Below are 17319 nucleotides of genomic sequence, written 5' to 3'. Positions count from 1 at the left end.
ATAGGTATATCAAGAACTCACATGCACACGCCGCAGTGTGTACTTGGTCTTCCTCTCCAGGACTGAGTTTTGAAAGAAAAAAATTTTCATTGTATTTCATTTAACCTGGGCACAAACAAAAGATTTGAGGGAAGTCATATGAATATTTAATCTATAGAGGAAATGAACTGTGAGGAAAGTCTTCCATATAAATTCCCATGGTAGTTCACAGCAAAAATTGCTCTTGGAAACTTTTGAGCATAAAGGTAAAAATAGTTCATACTCAGGTAGTATGTGTTGGTGTGCCTTGCAGTTTCCCAAGAATTTTTTTCCTGTGAAATAAGTGAGAATTTAAAATTCTGACAAGAGTATCCAATGCATTTTCTCTAAATTAAAGCAAGAATAGAAATCTAAAAATAAAATAAAAAAAATCTCCAGAATGTAGTTCAGTTTCCTCGAATAAAGCTCTTTCTTATCTGTGTTTAGGTCAATCTATGCTGTATTTGGAGCTGACATTAATCTGAAAGGAATCCCTGTCTATAGATTTGTTCTTCCATCCACGGCCTTTGCATCTCCAGTTCAAAATCCAGATAACCATTGTTTCTGCACAGAAAAAATTATCTCAAAAAATTGTACATCATATGGTGTGCTAGACATTGGCAAATGCAAAGAAGGTGAGTAAATGTTCTCAGTAGCACAGTCCATGATACAATTTGCAGTATTCTTTAAAATGCAACCTTTACTCAAGATCCCTTTCCACCAAAAATTTAAAATCAAAGCAAGAAAGCAATAAGGCCAGGAAGTAAAAGTGGTGGGAGAAAAGTGTTGTTTTGATTTTGTTTTGTTTTTCAGCTCCCAGTTTTATTTTTCAGGTCCCACTTAGTTATTATTAGGTGGCATTATTATTATTTTCTCTGCTGCTTTGGAAAATACCTATTTAGGTCCTTAGCTCCTTTCTTAAAATGGGTTACATGGTGTTTTTTGTGTTTTTTTTTTCTATAAATTCACTGTATATTTTTAAATAATTTTTTATTTTTTATAAACATATTTTTTATCCCCCGGGGTACAGGTATGTGAATCACCAGGTTTACACACTTCACATCATTGTATATTTTTGATATTAAGTACTGATTGGATATTGGTTTGTAACCATTCCTGTGTCTTTTCAGATAGATGATAAGATAAAAATAATTCCTAGACTCCTCTGAGCATCCCAACTTATCTATCTTCATTTTTCTAGCTTTTTCTTCCCAAGAAATTGGTTAATAAAAATATGTTTTCAGTATGTCTTTGAAGCAAGAATTGACTTAAATGCAATTTGGAGTCTTTCTTATTTAGCTTACCTCCTTCGTACTGGGATTAATGTGAATGAAGAAAGAAAACCTCTTAAATTAATTTTCAGTTCACAGATATATCACTGCCCGAAACATGAACATAATGCTTGAAATTTTGTGCTTAGCAGCTAAACTTAACATACTGAAAATTAACACCTAAGGAAAAACAGTAGACATTGGACATTAACTGCCTAGGATGATGAGGAGATTTGTATTTTATTTCTGTACAGTAGTGATCAGGTCATATCATTTCCTCCCCACCTTTATTCCCCAGTCAGTGTTTAAGCCCAGCTATGCCTTATTTTATTCAAAAAGTTTTATTTTTAAGGAAATATTTTCTGAGTGGTATGTGAAATGAGGGAAATGATTTATCCCCAATTATTTTTTAAAATTTGTTTTCAGGAAAGCCTGTATACATTTCACTTCCTCATTTTCTACATGCGAGTCCTGATATTGGAGAACCTATTGAAGGCTTAAGTCCAAATGAAGATGAACATAGCACATACTTAGATGTTGAACCTGTAAGCAAATATATTGTTGATTAAACTGAAAGAAAAAATAAATTCTCTCCTTCTTGTTAATCACATTTATTGAATCACAATCTTGATAAATTAATATTTTCATTTCAGTGAAAATTACATTGATTTCTTTCTATTGTTGCTTATAAAATGCCAAAGTCATTAAACCTTAGTTTTTCAGGGTATGGAACTTTATAGGCCTATTCAGTGGTTCGTAAGTCAGGAATATCAATAAGAAAGTTTCTAATTGGCTTAAAACAGTAAATATTAGATAAGCATAAAACAGCAGTTTATGGGACAACTGGGTGGCTCAGTCAGTTAAGCCTCTTTTTTTTTCTTTAAAGATTTTTATTTATTTATCTGACAGAGAGAGATCACAAGTAAGCAGAGAGAGAGGAAGGGAAGCAGGCTCCCCGCCGAGCAGAGAGCCTGAGGCGGGGCTCGATCCCAGAACCCTAAGATCATGACTTGAGTCAAAAGCAGAGGCTTTAACCCACTGAGCCACCCAGGTGCCCCCCCGACTTGCTTTTGGCTCAGGTTATAATCTCATGGGTCCTGAGATCAAACCTGCCTCGTGCTCAGTGGAGAGTCTGCTTGAAGATTCTCTGCCCCTGTCCCTCTCTACTCATACCCTCTTCTCTCTTTTTCTCTAAAATAAATCTTTAAAAATAAATTTGTAACTGTAAATATTGCTTGCCTGAGGAAATAGCGTGTATTATGAGGAATTAAAAGATTTTTATGGATATATGTGAATTGGGGGCAAGATCTATTATAGTTAGTGTGAAGAAAAATCAATAAAAAAGTTAAATATCAAAATTTTAGTGGCCATGTGTCAGTTTAAATAATGAGAAAGGTAGTACTATAATTAAACTGATGATACATTGATTCTGAGTAAATCTACATTTGATGATGCAGAGTTCAGGAATCTATATGATCAGCTCAGCACTGCAGTATTTTGTTCATTACCCAAAACCATTTTTGGTAGATACCACACATCTAACTAAAACCTTGACATCTGTTTGGGTGAGGAAATTGTGTGTGCTTGGACAGGCATACCCATGCTTACCTGCATGTACACATGTGATTCTCGTAATATGCAGTGTAATATGTAATATACTTAACATGTCAAAATTAATTTCACAAGTTTCAAGTAGTAGAATTTCATCTTAATTTCCATATAACAATAAAAATTGGGGATTTTTTTTTAAGTTAATAACTAGTTTGTTCTCTTTTTAGATAACTGGATTCACTTTACGATTTGCAAAACGGCTGCAAGTCAACATATTGGTCAAGCCAGCAAGAAAAATTGAGTGAGTCTCTTGAACAAGTTTATGGTTACCTGATTTTTAGTATTTTCTTGTAAGAATGTGAGTTAGTCTATTAAAGTAAGTGGAAAGAATACAAATTTTCAACTTCTCTTTGGCTTAAGGTCATTAAATCATTATTAAATGCATATGATGATTTTCATTTGTAATTTAGAATTATATCCAGTGTTTATTGAAATGATAACTATACATATTTTGGAGTGTTTTGAGTGTTTGGTGGTATCTCTCATTTTGTAAGCTGTCCAGATATTTCTATGACCAGTTTTTGGAATTCCTATTTCACTTTCCCATTGAGGAAAGGGAAAATCTGTGCTTAGAAAAAGTCAGTCTAATTAGAAATAGGTATTAGAAAGTTTTTTAAGAGTGAAATCTGTCTGAGAAACAGTCACATTAACATTTAAATGATTTATTATAGGGAAAAAAAAATCAAGGAACTTAACCAAGTTGCAAAAGCAGCTAATTTCTGAACATATATTTACATTAGTACTTATTGAAACTTCTGTCATATATGTGTTTTCATAATTATTTTTTATGTATGTATTACAGAGCATTAAAGAATCTGAAGCGAAACTATATTGTGCCTGTTCTTTGGCTTAATGAGGTTAGTATTTTTTAATCTCTGTCATTAAAAGCAGTAAACTTCCATGTATATAAAAAAAGTTTTTGGTGTCTCAAAACTGAAAATGTATGTATAGTATTTGAAATTGTGTATGTTTTCTTACCCATATAGATGAGTACTATATATATTCTACCTATTTGAAAAAACCCAACCACACAGAAATACCAAGTTTGTGTTAGTTTTCAGTGTTTTTCTTTTAAAAAGTCAAAGCATTTTCTATCATTTTGCTTATTTTCAAAATTTATCTTTTAAGCACTTTTTCTTGTCATAGTGCTTGTTTTAGGAGAAGTCATATGTACATGTAACTCCAAATAACTCAAGACTCTGCGAATATTACAGTGTTAATAAAATCAACCAAGCTTGTAAAGACCCGGTTAGAGTAGGTACAGGCCATCTATCCTATGGCCTGATGAGATATTTGTAGTGTAAACCGTGGAATTTATTAGCCCTAGAATTAGAAAATGCAGAACATAAAACTTGAGAGGGATCAGAACTGTTGACCTTTCCCACTTCATCTGTCAATAGGAAACATCTATTAGAAAATTGTGGAATATGTTAATAAGGCCATTTTGAAGATCAATGAAGCTTAGTATGTTCAATAGCACTATATAACATATTCAAAGGGAAGGGGATTATATTTCACTCTGTAAGTATACTACCTTGGTATTTATTGCTGCCCTTGACATGCAAGGTGAATTCTATTGGCTTGTCTTAAAGATACAGATGACTAACACCTATGCAAGTGTTTGGAGAAAAGAGTAATAAGTAAGTGGAAGGTTTCAAGTATTTTGCTCCACTGATCTACTCCTATAATGCTAATTATTAATCTGATTACAGACTGGTACCATTGGTGATGAGAAGGCAGAAAAGTTCAGAAAACAAGTGACTGGAAAAATAAACCTCCTTGGCCTGGTAGAAATTATCTTACTCAGTGTTGGTGTGGTGATGTTTGTTGCTTTTATGATTTCATACTGTGCATGCAGATCAAAGAGAGTAAAATAAGTAAGTATACCAAGAAATTTATATAGTGCTTCAGTAATATTAGTTTTCATATGTTTTCATTTTACTAAAGAGGAGTTACAAATTAGGCTGTGACCATTTCTAGACTTGTCTAGACTACTATCATTTTTAATATACCCTCCAAGTTTTGGGATGTCTAAATTAGAACAAAAACAAAGACTGGACAAGTAAATGTGGCCTGTAAAAAGCAAGCAGATCACTACATTACATCTTAAATTCTGGGAGGAATGAAATAAAAGATGAAATTATCACCTTTGAAAAGTTAGTATGAATATAGCTTTATTCTGACTCTTCATTTCTTGATTCTCACTAATTATAAAGAAATAAATGGTAATTAATATATCACTGCCTAGAGAAGGTTATGCAAGGGGAAAGGGGGAAAAAACTTAAGCTAGAAATTAGTAAACAAACTAAAAACTCATTACAAAACAATAGAGATAGAAGAAAAATATGCTGTTAAAAGAACACTGAAGTAAAATGAACAAAACTTGTTAATATAAAAACAGAATTCCTGCATATAGACATGCTGGTCTAAAATTAGGGTGTACACCCCAAATGTTTTGTGGAAGCCCCAATATATGATTAAATTGTATGATTTGACTTTGAATGTAACAGTACAAGAGAATATGAAAGGATCATGTTCAACACAACAAAACTAAATTATTCAGTTTAAAGGAAAAATCTCTTAAATGTGGGCAATATTTGAGTTTTAGAAAAATTGTAGAAGTAGTTCAGACCTCTGTGTTTTAGGTATCAGAGCCCATGCCCCTTTGTTCATAAACAGGAATGAAGCCTGATCCTATCTCCCCTAATGGAAGCCTTTAATCATCATGGGTGGCATTGGTATGGCCTCTAAGGGAGAATTTTCCATTTCCCCCTATGTTTCTTCTACTTCCCCAAATGTTTCCACCAGCCTCTCTTCCCAAGCTCTTCAGAACAACAAAATACAACCTCAGTAAAAGCAATATGCTTACTTGGAAAGTCACAACTTCAAATCAGACTGTTGACCCCAAGATGTCTTATATAGAAATTCTGGAGTTGCTACCCATAACTATGGAGCTTTTTACTTTGTACCAAGAATAATCTTGGAAAAAATTTTTTGCTAATTCTTGCTAAACAGTTTTCATGTATTATCACAGTTAATCCCTAATAAAATTTCATGAGTTCCCAATAGTCAGGGACTATTTAGCATTCATTCTATCTTCTGGAGACATTCCAGAACATTATAACAGTGCAGAATTGTTCATCTTTAATATGTGAATCAGTCAAATTGATTGCTAAAAAAAAATTTACAGTGGAATTTTCTGTTCAATATTTTTGTGTGAGATTCACAGCCTGTGTCTAGAAAAGCAGCTGAATCTTGTTCTGATCATTTATTTATTCACTAGGAAGTAGACTAGATAACTTTGCCTACATACATTCACATTAGAATAGAGGACATATTGCATCACCTTAAGACCTATCCTTAACACTGTAAAAAATAAGTTATGATTAGACAAAGATATTCATATGACAATTTATCTAATAAATTACTGCAAAAAACTTGTTCTAGTGGGAAAGCATACTTTTCAAAAGGTTGTAGTTGTAATTTGTTTTCTGTATTCTCTAGCACAATTACATGATAAATTTCATCAGTGTTTAACAAGCCCTGAATGTCAAATTTCTTCAGTCCATACATGCCTAAATGAATAAGTGAAAGCTTTCAGAGTGTCTTTGTCAGCAAGTATGTTAGTTTTGCTTTGACATGATGTTGTTACAAGAAAAAGTTACTGCTTTTTATAAAACTATTTCTTTGTAAGAAAATTTCTTTGCAGATTACTAGTTCTAGAAAAATCATGGAAGATAGAAATTTCCTTTAATGAGCATCAGTTTTGAATATTATAAAAGTTAGGTCTTTGGATAGATTTGTAAACAGTTGCAAAACTAAGATGGACATACAAGAGGGAATAAAGATGGTGGAGTTAACATATGGTTTTACTCAATGGATCACAGATTAAGCCAATAGTTCTTTCAAAAGCAATAGTGTATACACCTCTAAATGAAAGGTGGCCTGAAGGGATGGCAAAAAGTGGTTTAATTAGCTACCACTCTTTATCTGGCTAATTCTTGAAAGTCAGAAAGTAGCCTTCCATGATTGGGAATATATAGTGCCTTATCCATAATGTCCATCTGAGAACTTTTCTTTGTCATTTGAAAAATTAGGCTAAATAATAGAAAGAATATCTTGTATATATAGAACATAAATATTACCTGTTTTATTTTTCTACTGCTTTAAAGAAGTAACATCTCTTCTATTTTTCAGGCAGTAAATGAGTTTTCACCTTTTTGTACCAGCTACATCAGGACCTTTGTTACTGTTGGCCTACAAAACGAAGACTTAAGATGCTTTATTTTTTCAAAACACACCTTATCTTCTAATTAAAGAAATGGTGGCATTTTTTTTTTTCACTAAGCAGCAGCACATTTCTAAAGGATTTTAAGATGTTGGTAAAATCCACCTTGTACACAAAACTGGAACTTTTTAGAATTCATCATGTGCGCAATCAAATTGATTTCAGTTTTTATAGACATGGCTCAAGAATGAACCAACTGTTTTTATTTGGTACTGATTCACTAACTGGTTCCCTGGTGGCAAATTCAACACAGTGGACATTTCTCAACAAATCTTGGACCCAAACTCCTGTCTTCATTATCAAGGGAAAAACATCAGTGTCCCCGTTCATTTGCAATAGACTGACCGTACATCACAGTTCGTGAACACCGACTATTTTGAAAGACATTTAAGAATGGAAAGTAAAGTTATATATTACTCAAGATACTCTCTCTATGGAATCCTCTGTACAGCAACTGCAGGCATTGTAACCATTCTCTTACTGTATAACAATATGGGCTTATATTTTGACACTGATTATGCAAATGGACATTGTTTTCAGCACATTTTGGCTCTTCATGTTTAAGGACTTTGCCATCTTCCACATTCTGCAGCTCTTCTGGCAATATGAATATGTGCTCTTTCTACTCAGTTACATACAATTTACGCTTGGCACCTTCAGAATACTGTGCTAGGTGTTAAGAGATGTAAATGGTAATAAAAGAATTACTGTATGAAAGACTACCAAGCATAGAATGTGCATTAACAGTTATTTTTTGTAATAGTTCTTGCTTTCATAGTCACCTCAGAATGGTCTCAACCATTAAAATACGTTCTTCCTTCCTATACTTTGTGTGGTTCTTCTGTCACAAGACATTTACCCTAGTTTTCTGTAAGAAGTATTCTGTCTGAATCTCCATTTCCTTCTGGCACTATGCTGAGTTCAACCATGACCATTTTGTCCTAGGCTGTTTTTAAGTCCATATGAGGAAAAACAAAAGATATACTCGGTTTCATCCTTGACAGCACTAGGACTTCAATCTAGAGCTTAAGGATTTTTCCTTCTTATTAGGAGACCTACTATTAGGTAAATCTTCTTTCTTTAGCAAGGGTTCACTTAATGCAGAGCACTAGTTCTCCTGAAAAGCTTTCACAGGAAGGGAAAATAGACCACATTCTATCTTGTGTTTTATTCACAGTGGTTTACATGACAAAGTAGTCCTAACTGGTTTGGATACTAAAATAAAAAAATAACTTGTTTTCCTCACATTATCTTCCAGGGCAAATACTGAAAATCCCAAAGACACCTCCAGTTTGGAGGGATCTTAAGAAAATCTCAAAAAGTGTACTGATCTATGTCTTTACATTTAGTTGAGAGGCAGCGGGTGAGGAGAGGTATCCCTGTGAGGTATTGAGATTCTAGACATCTGATACTTAAAAGTTGACATGGTGATCTAAAAGATATGAAGGAAATTTAATTCCTTCAGCTAAGTGGGATGAAGAATTGGAGGAAAAACATATATATCCACCGCACACAAGATCTGTATATCCAAGCAGTGCTTCAGACTTTAAAATCTTCACAAAGAAAATCATCTCACAGCATTTAGGTATCAGGAAAAAGATTTCACTTATGTGTCTTTAGTATTTATCTAATTGCATGTATATTCTAATCTTTATCATTACTCAACATTTTCTTTAAATTGTATAAAATATATACAAGAGGAAAGACAATACATATGCAAAGTAAATTATATTAAAAATACCCTATAGGAAAGACAATACTTTCTTTAAAGAACAGGAGCGAGGGCAGGGTTGAACAATAAGGGTCATCTACAGGAGGAAACTCAAGACTATTTCATTTAAGGCAAAGAAAACCACAGAGAGCCAAGTAAAATGAAGACCACAGAAGAATATGTTCCAAATTTAAAAAAAAATAATAATAATAAAACTTCAGCGAAAAAGCCCTTCACATAGATAGGTAATTTACCTGATAAAGAATTCAAAGAAATTCTCATAAAGATACTCAAAAGACCCAGAATAAGAATGGAGAAACACAGCAAACTTCAATAGAGGGACAGAAGATAGTAGTATCAAACAGCAGTGACAGAGCTAAAGCATAAATAACCACTGAAAGTACATGAGAGGGATTCAGCAGACTAGAAGACAAGATGAAACAGAGGAAAGGGTCAATGAATTCAAGACACAGCAGAGGAACTCCCCCTAAAAAGGAAAAATGTGAAGATAGCTTAAAGGACTTAAGGAAAACATCAAGCAGGCTGACATCTGCATTAAAGGGGGCCCAGAGAAAAGGAGACAGAGAAAGAGATGAAAAGTTATTTAAATAAATAAAGGCTTAAAACTTCCCTAACCTAGGTAAAAAAAAATAGACCTCCAGATCCAGGAAGCCCATAAAATTGCAAATAAGATGAACCCAAGGAGAGCCTCACTGAGACATACAAGTAAATGTTGAAAGTTTAAGACAAGGGAAAAAAAAAAAAAATCAAAGAAAAAGCTACTTGTTACACACAAGGGAACTCCCCATAAGGTTATCAGAATTATCAGCAGAAGTTTGCAGGCTACAGTATAGCGGCACAATATATTCAAAGTGCACAAAGAAGAAAAAAATCCCAACCAAAAATGTTCCACCCAAAAGCAAAGTTATTCAGAAGGGATAGAGTTTTCCAGACAAAAAAGCTAAAGGAGTTCATCATCACTAAACTGGCCTTATAAAAAATTTAAGAGGACCTTTAAGCTGAAAAAAAAAGCAGGCTAATTAATAATAAAACATATAAAATATAAATCACAAATAAATATGTAGTAAATGTTACAGATTAATCACTACTAAAGCTAGTATAAAGGTTAAAAGATAGCAGTGAAAAACTATAATAACTAATTAAGGGTCACACAAGATTCAAAAAAATGTAAAATGTGATGCCAAAAAAATGTGGAGCTTTAAAAATGCATTCAAACTTAAGTTCTTATCAACTTAAACTATTACAAGTTTTCCATATAAGTATCATGATAACCACAAAGCAAAAACCTCTCGTAGATACGCAAAAAAATAGAGTAAGAAATGTAAACATAGCATTCTGAGGGTCATCAACTCACAATGGAAGAAGGCAAGAGAAGGTATAGAGAAGAACTACAACACAGCCAGAAAACAATGAACAAAACGGCAAAAACACATTCCTATCAGTAAATACTTAAAATGTATATGGACTAAATTTTATTATCGTAAGACAGAATGACTCAGTGGACTTAAAAAATGAAAACAAGACCAAGATATAGGCTGCCTACAAGAAATTCACTTCAAGTATAAAGATACACGCAGACAAAAAATGAAAGGGTGGAAAGGGATATTTCATGAAATGGAAACCAGAAGAAAGCTGTAGTAGCTATACTTACAGCAAACAAAATATGCTTTAAGATGAAAACTGTCATAAATGACATAGGACATTATATAATGATAAAGGTATCAATCCAAAAAAAGAATAAAACATTTGTAAATATGCACCCAATATAGAAACATCTAAAAATATAAAGCCAATTTTAACAAACCTAAAGAGGGAAAGAGACACCAATATAATAAAATGGGGGACTTGAATATTCCTTTTGCATCAATGAATAAATCATCCAGACAGAAAATCAGTAAAGAAATAACATGTTAGGCCAGATGGACTTAATTGATAAATACAGTATTCCATCCAAAAGAAAGAAAACACACATCCCTTTCAAGTGCACATGGAACATTCTCTAGGATAGATCATCTGTTAAGCCACAAATATGTCTTAATAAATTTTAGAAGATTGAAATCATATCAATATCTTTTCTGACCACAATGGTATAAAACCAGAAATCAATTGTAAGAAGTAGACTAGAAAAGTTACAAATATATGGAGATGAAACAGCATACTGCTGAACAATGAGACAAAGAAGAAATCAAAAGAGAAATAAAAAAATATCTTGAAACAAATGAAAATGGAAATAAAACATAGCAAAATATGTGGAAAACAAGAGCAGTTCTAAGAGGGAAGTTCATACCAACAAATGTCTACACCAAGAGACAAATATCTCAAGTATATAACCTAACATTACATCTCAGAGAACTAAAAAAGGAACAAATACCAAAGTTAGAAGAAAAAAAAATAAAGATCAGAGTAAAAATAAATGAAAAAAAGAATAAAAAGAAAATATAAAAAGATCAATGATAATAAGGGTTGATACTTTGAAAAGAGAAAAATTAACAAACTTTTAGTTAAGACTAATCAAGAAAATAAAAAGAAAACTCAAAATCTGAATGAGAGAGAGGACAACTGATACCACAGAAATACAAAGAATCATGATAATACTATGAACAAATATGCTAACAAATTGAGCAAAATTAGAAGAAATAGAAAAATTCCTAGGAATATACAGTCAATCAGGACTGAAAAATGATGAAATAGAAAATCTGAACACACTTACTAGAAGATTAAATCAGTAATTAAAAACCTCCCAACAAACAGAAAGCCAGAACAAGACAGCTTCACTGGTAAATTCTACCAAACATTTCAGGAAGAATTATTACCAATCCTTCTCAAACTCTTCCAAAAAAAAAAAAAAAAAAAAAAAAGAAGAAGAAAAAGAAGAAGAAGAAACACTTACAGCTTCATCACAAATCAAGCAATGTGATACGCCACTGAACAACAAAATGAAGAATCATATGATTGTCTCAAAAGATACATGAAAAACATATGACAACATTAACAACCACTAGTGATTAAAAAAAAAATCTTAACAAAGTGAATATAGAGGGAACATACCTCAACAAAGGCCATATGTGACTCCAGCACAGCTAACACTATACTCAACCATAAAAAGCTGAAAGCTTTTACTCTAAGATCAAGAGCAATACGAGACTGTCCACTCTCACTGCTTTTATCCAACATAGTATGGGAAGTCCTGACCACCACAATTAGGCAAAAGAAAGAAGTAAAAAGCATCCAGATTAGAAGAAGTAAAATGGTGACTATTTGCAGATGACATGATACTATACATAGAAATCAGTTATACACCAATAAAAGAGTAATTAGGAAGACAATCTTTTTTACAATTGCATCCAAAAGAGCAAAATAACTAGGAATAAATTTAAGCAAGGAGGTGAAAGGTCTTTAGGACAAAAGCTATAAGACATTAATCAAGGAAATTGAAGGTAACACAAATAAAGGGAAAGATAGTCCATGCTCATGATTTGGGAGAATATTGTTAAAATGTTCATACTTCCCAAAGCAATCTACAGATTCAGTGCAATTCCTATCAAAATTACAATGTCATTTTCCACAGAAACAGAATAAATAATCCTAACATTTGTGTATAACCATAGAATAGCTAAAGAAATCCTGAGAAAGAAAAACAAAGTTGGAAGGATCATGCTTACTGATTTCCAAACAGTATGGTAATGCCATAAAAACAAACATAAAGAATAGAGACCCGGGGCGCCTGGGTGGTTCAGTGGGTTAAAGCCTCTGCCTTCAGCTCGGGTCATGATCCCAGGGTCCTGGGATCGAGCCCCGCATCGGGCTGTCTGCTCCATGGAGAGCCTGCTTCCTCCTCTCTCTCTCTCTCTGCCTGAATAAATAAAAATCTTAAAAAAATTAAAAAAAAAAAGAGACCCAAGAAACAAACCCATGCATACATGGTCAATTGCTTTACAACAAAAGAACCAAAAATACACAACACATAAAGGGCAGTTTCCTTATAAATGGTATTGAGAAAAATGAATGACTACATGAAAAAGAATGAAACTGGACCACTATCTTACAACCTGCACACAAATTAACTCAAAATGGATTACAGATTTGAATGTGAGACCTGAAACCGTTAAACTAGAGGAGACATAGGTGGAAAGCTCCATGACATAAGTCTTGGCAATGACTTTTTGGATCCGACATCACAAGTAAAGCCAACAAAGGGAAAAATGAACAAGTAGAACTACATTGAATAAAAACTTTCTGTACAGCAAAGGAAACTATCAGAAGGCAATCTATGCAAAGGAAGAAGATACTTGTAAATGATATATCTGATAAGCATCTGCCTTCGACTCAGGTCATGATCTCAGGGGTCCTGGGATCAAGTGCTTCGTTGGGTTCCTCGCTCAGTGGGGAGTCTGCTTCTCCCTCTGCCTGCCACTGTCCCTGCTTGTTCTCTCTCTCTGATAGATAGATAGATAAAATCTTTTTTTGAAAAATTTAAAATAGAACTGCTATAGCATTCTGCTATTCCACTTCGGTGTATTTTCTGAAGAAAACAGAAATTCCAACTAGTAAAGATATCTGAATACCGATGTGTATTGCAGCATTACTTACAATAGCCAAGATATGGAAACAACCCAAGTATTTGTCACCCCCCACACACACACACACCATGGACTATTATTCAGTCATAAAAAATGCCCTTTGCAACATGGATGAAATTTGAGGGCATTATGCTAAGTGAACTAAGTTGGTCAGAGAAAGACAAATACTCTATGATCTCATTTATACAAGGAATCCAAATAAATAAATACCTAAAAAGGCCCAGCTTATAGATAAAAAGATTGGTGGTTGCTTGAGGTGGGGTGTGTATATTCGGGGATTAAAATGGTTGAAGGAAGTTGAAGGCGGCAATGTTCCAGTTATAAAATGCCTAAGTCATGGAGACATAATGTACAGCATGGTGACTACAGTTATTGATAACGATATTACAGATTTAAAAGTTACTATGAGAATAAATTTTAAAGTTCTATCATAAGAAAGAAAGTTTCCTAACTACATACAGTGAGAGATGTGACTTGTAGTGGTAATCATTTTATAATTATACAAATATCGAATTGTTATGTTGAAATGCTGAAACTAATACTTTATGTCAATTATACCTCAATTTTAAAAAAGAATATTCAGCTCTGCTAATAAAAGAAATAAAATGGAGAGATGAAACCAAGTGTATAAGGAAGTAGTTTGTGTGACATGTTAGACATAAAGTCAAGCATGTGATGAAAATAGGAAGGTATGAAATTACCAAGTATGTCTGAGTCACTAAATGTGTATAATACGTTTATAAGAGACACAGACATATCTCATTTCTCCCCTGCCAGTAACATACAGAAAAAAGCAAAAACCAAAGCCATGGCTGTCTATCAGGTCACTGGTTCTCCACAGCTGTGGCTAGACATACTTTTTCCTGTGTCTAATTCAACAAGGGTGGGTTTTGACACCAAGCACCCTTGTGTTTTGGACCCCCTTGTTCAAATCCCAACTCCGGTCTTACTCTCCTCACCATCAGCAGGGTAGACTGCCGCAACAGCGTGGGATTCAGGCATAGTGGGGCTTCTTCCACTCTGTCCTAAGTTTGTAAACCTACTCAATCTTTCATAGCTCCTCACTGTGCATTTTAAATTGATAGATCATGGCATTAGATAAGCTAAGTTCTCTGAGATGTTCTGTGCCAAGACCTGTGGGACAGCTCCTGGACGTACTCAGAGGATACTACGAGTCAAGAAGTTTCCTACACAACACTATAGTTCCTCTAGTAGGACTGAAAAAACAATGAACAAGTTTGTTTAGAGTAACTCAGCAATGAAAAATAGGAAAATATTTAACAGTCTTGCTAAATAAACAACAAATTACAAATTGTATATGCAGCATAAGGCCCAGATGGCAAATAAGTTCATTTAGCAGCTGTTTGATGGTAGTTGCATGAAATCGTTTGGTTGAAAAAGAATGAACTGGCTGAAAGAGATAAGTAGACAGGTCCAAGATCTGCATAAACCAACGGCCCTGAATAGTTAGCAAGGTCTATCATGGGAAACACGGAGAGAAAAATCCCTGGTCTCTAGAGGAAGGGGAGGTCCCTCAAGTTAACTATGAAATGGGCAAGTTGATGTGTGGGTTTAAACACTAACACCCTGCGATGGGATAAACATATGATCAATAAGCTTAATTCACTGCCACATTGTAGAAATATTACCATCAAAAAGTGTCCCAAGTTTTATTAATCCTAGGGTTTACTTCTGAACAAAGTTACATGGGACTCAGTTTCACATACAAGCATTAAGGTATTTAACACTGATGAAAATGTGCTTAAGCTACTAAAATAGGAATCAGCCATACTTTTTCTGGAAAGGACCAGATAGAAAATATTTCAGGCTTTCCAGGGCCTAATGGGCTCTGTGGCATTTGCTACTACTTAGCTCTATCATCATAGCAATGAAAGCAACCTCAAACTTGGCTGGATTCCAATAAAACTTTATTTACAAAAACCAGGAATGGACTAAAATTGGCCCCAGGTCATAGTTTATGAATCCCTGTGCTAGGAAGTACTTAAACTTTGTAAATTATGGTATGATGGGTGATTATTTTGAGTGGTTTGGTTAATGGGGACGTTTCCTATACAGTAATATTAAACCAGTCTATCATTGCTATGTAAGACATATGTCATCCAAAATTTGGGCTATAAAGAACAGATATTTAACTGTGTTGCTTTACCACACCAAGAATGGAACTCTTGATTTTTGGGACTAGAAGCCCCTCTCACAGGGGTTGCTCTGTTTGATACTATCTGAATGGTTAAATAAGAATTATCATGTTTGAAACTGGTAGGGCCCTCCCTTCTAGTTCAAAACTCTTTTTCTCTTTTGTCAGATACTCTTTATACTTATTGGATAAGAAAATTTGTATCTGCTTTTATCTTTATGGGAAGATATTTGAAAATTCAGGGTTTTGATAGTTGAGAAAATCTTCAATTAGGTTTTTTATTTTTACTTTGGTTATAATAGTTCTGGTTTCTACTGTGACTAAATCTAAAAATTTATCTCCTTTTTCTTAATTTGGTGGTTAGAAATTTAGTTCTGCTGTCTGGGTTTGAATTTCAGGTCCACCACATACTGTATGGTCTTGGGATAATTATTAACCCCTCTATGTCTTAGTTTCTTCATCTATAAAATGAGGACATTTATGGAGTGGCTCTGAGGGTTAAGTGAGGTAACAAAGTGCTTTCAAGGGGCGCCTTGGTGTCTCATTCAGCTGCCTTCAGCTCAGGTCATGATCCCAGGGTCCTGGGATGGAGCCCTGCTCCTGCTCCCTGCTCAGCAGGAGGCCTGCTTCTCCCTCTTTCTCTGCCAAGATCTCCCTCTGCCTCTGCCCCTCCCTGCTGCTCATACACACACACACACACCACACACTCTCTCTCTCTCTCTCTCTCAAATAAAATCTTTAACAAAAATAAAGTGCTTTACACTGTGAATGAGGCAAAGTAAGCACTCAGATGCTAACTAAGACCATGTAAATTTGGTAGACCCCAGCAACTGTGAGAGGATTGTCTAATAACTCCTATTTCTCCTCTGCCAAATAGAACTCATAACCCTGGAAAAAATTATTCAAATTAATCAACCTTTGGAAGGAGCTGAAAGTTGATTATTATCGTGTTATACTGTTGCCCCCTTTAGGTGAATCTACTCTATTTACAAGCTAATAATTTAGTCTATACTGTTCATAGATATTGACAGCAGACACAGGATACTCCTGGGAAAGAGACAAAAGACTGTTACTGGTACTACACCAAAGCACAAGCAACAGCGTATTTGCTCTCAGCTGCTCTTAACCATAAATCTCACAGAGCCGATGGAGTATGGCCCAGATGGGTGTTGTGGGTGTGTATGCACATAGTGGGTTTGTATCCCAGCTGAGGAACATGGCGTTTCAGGAATTCACCACTTGGAGAGTAAATAGTAAGCAAGGCTGCTTTTTGTTTGGGATGGGAGTGAGACATTTGCTTATCCCTCTCCATCGATCACTACAAATACAAACCTTAGAGAAGGACTGCCTAAGAAGTAGCCAGGACCTTCCTTTCTTGGCACATCCTGCAAGACAAGAAGCCTGATGGTTCCTATCTCTTTCAGGAGCATACATGGCTAAGCAGTTTGTGTTAGGTTCGTTTTTCTTCACTCTTTTTAGCTATATGATAAATAGCTATTTGATAAATGTGGGTAAATACCATTAAACTGATTTCTTCCTGGGATGCTTTCAGACACTTTAAGGTGCTATAAATCTCCAAGAGGAAAAATTACTATTCAATGATCTCAATGTTTTATGACTTTGAATTCCTTTGGCTTGAGAATAATTACTTATGAATGCTAAGT

The 17319-nt window shown here is 34.3% G+C and overlaps 1 protein-coding gene across 5 annotated transcripts in view; it reads left to right on the top strand.

Annotated features, from left to right (window-relative positions):
• CD36 (CD36 molecule (CD36 blood group)) overlaps positions 1-8012 on the top strand; it is a 79668-nt gene extending 71656 nt beyond the window's left edge. For all 5 annotated transcript variants that reach the window (XM_082692715.1, XM_082692717.1, XM_082692714.1 and 2 more), the window contains 6 exons: positions 466-653; positions 1716-1834; positions 3068-3141; positions 3703-3757; positions 4613-4777; positions 7098-8012. In XM_082692715.1, the coding sequence (XP_082548841.1) occupies positions 466-653; positions 1716-1834; positions 3068-3141; positions 3703-3757; positions 4613-4777 (601 nt within the window). In that variant the 3' untranslated portion in view covers positions 7098-8012. The remainder of the gene's footprint in view (positions 1-465; positions 654-1715; positions 1835-3067; positions 3142-3702; positions 3758-4612; positions 4778-7097) is intronic.
• Positions 8013-17319: the final 9307 nt, after the last annotated feature.

Source organism: Mustela nivalis (genome assembly GCF_964662115.1).
Source record: "Mustela nivalis genome assembly, chromosome: 12".
NCBI classification, from domain to species: domain Eukaryota; kingdom Metazoa; phylum Chordata; class Mammalia; order Carnivora; family Mustelidae; genus Mustela; species Mustela nivalis.
Note: the sequence above shows the minus strand (reverse complement) of the source record. Positions and strands in the feature narration are given on the sequence as shown.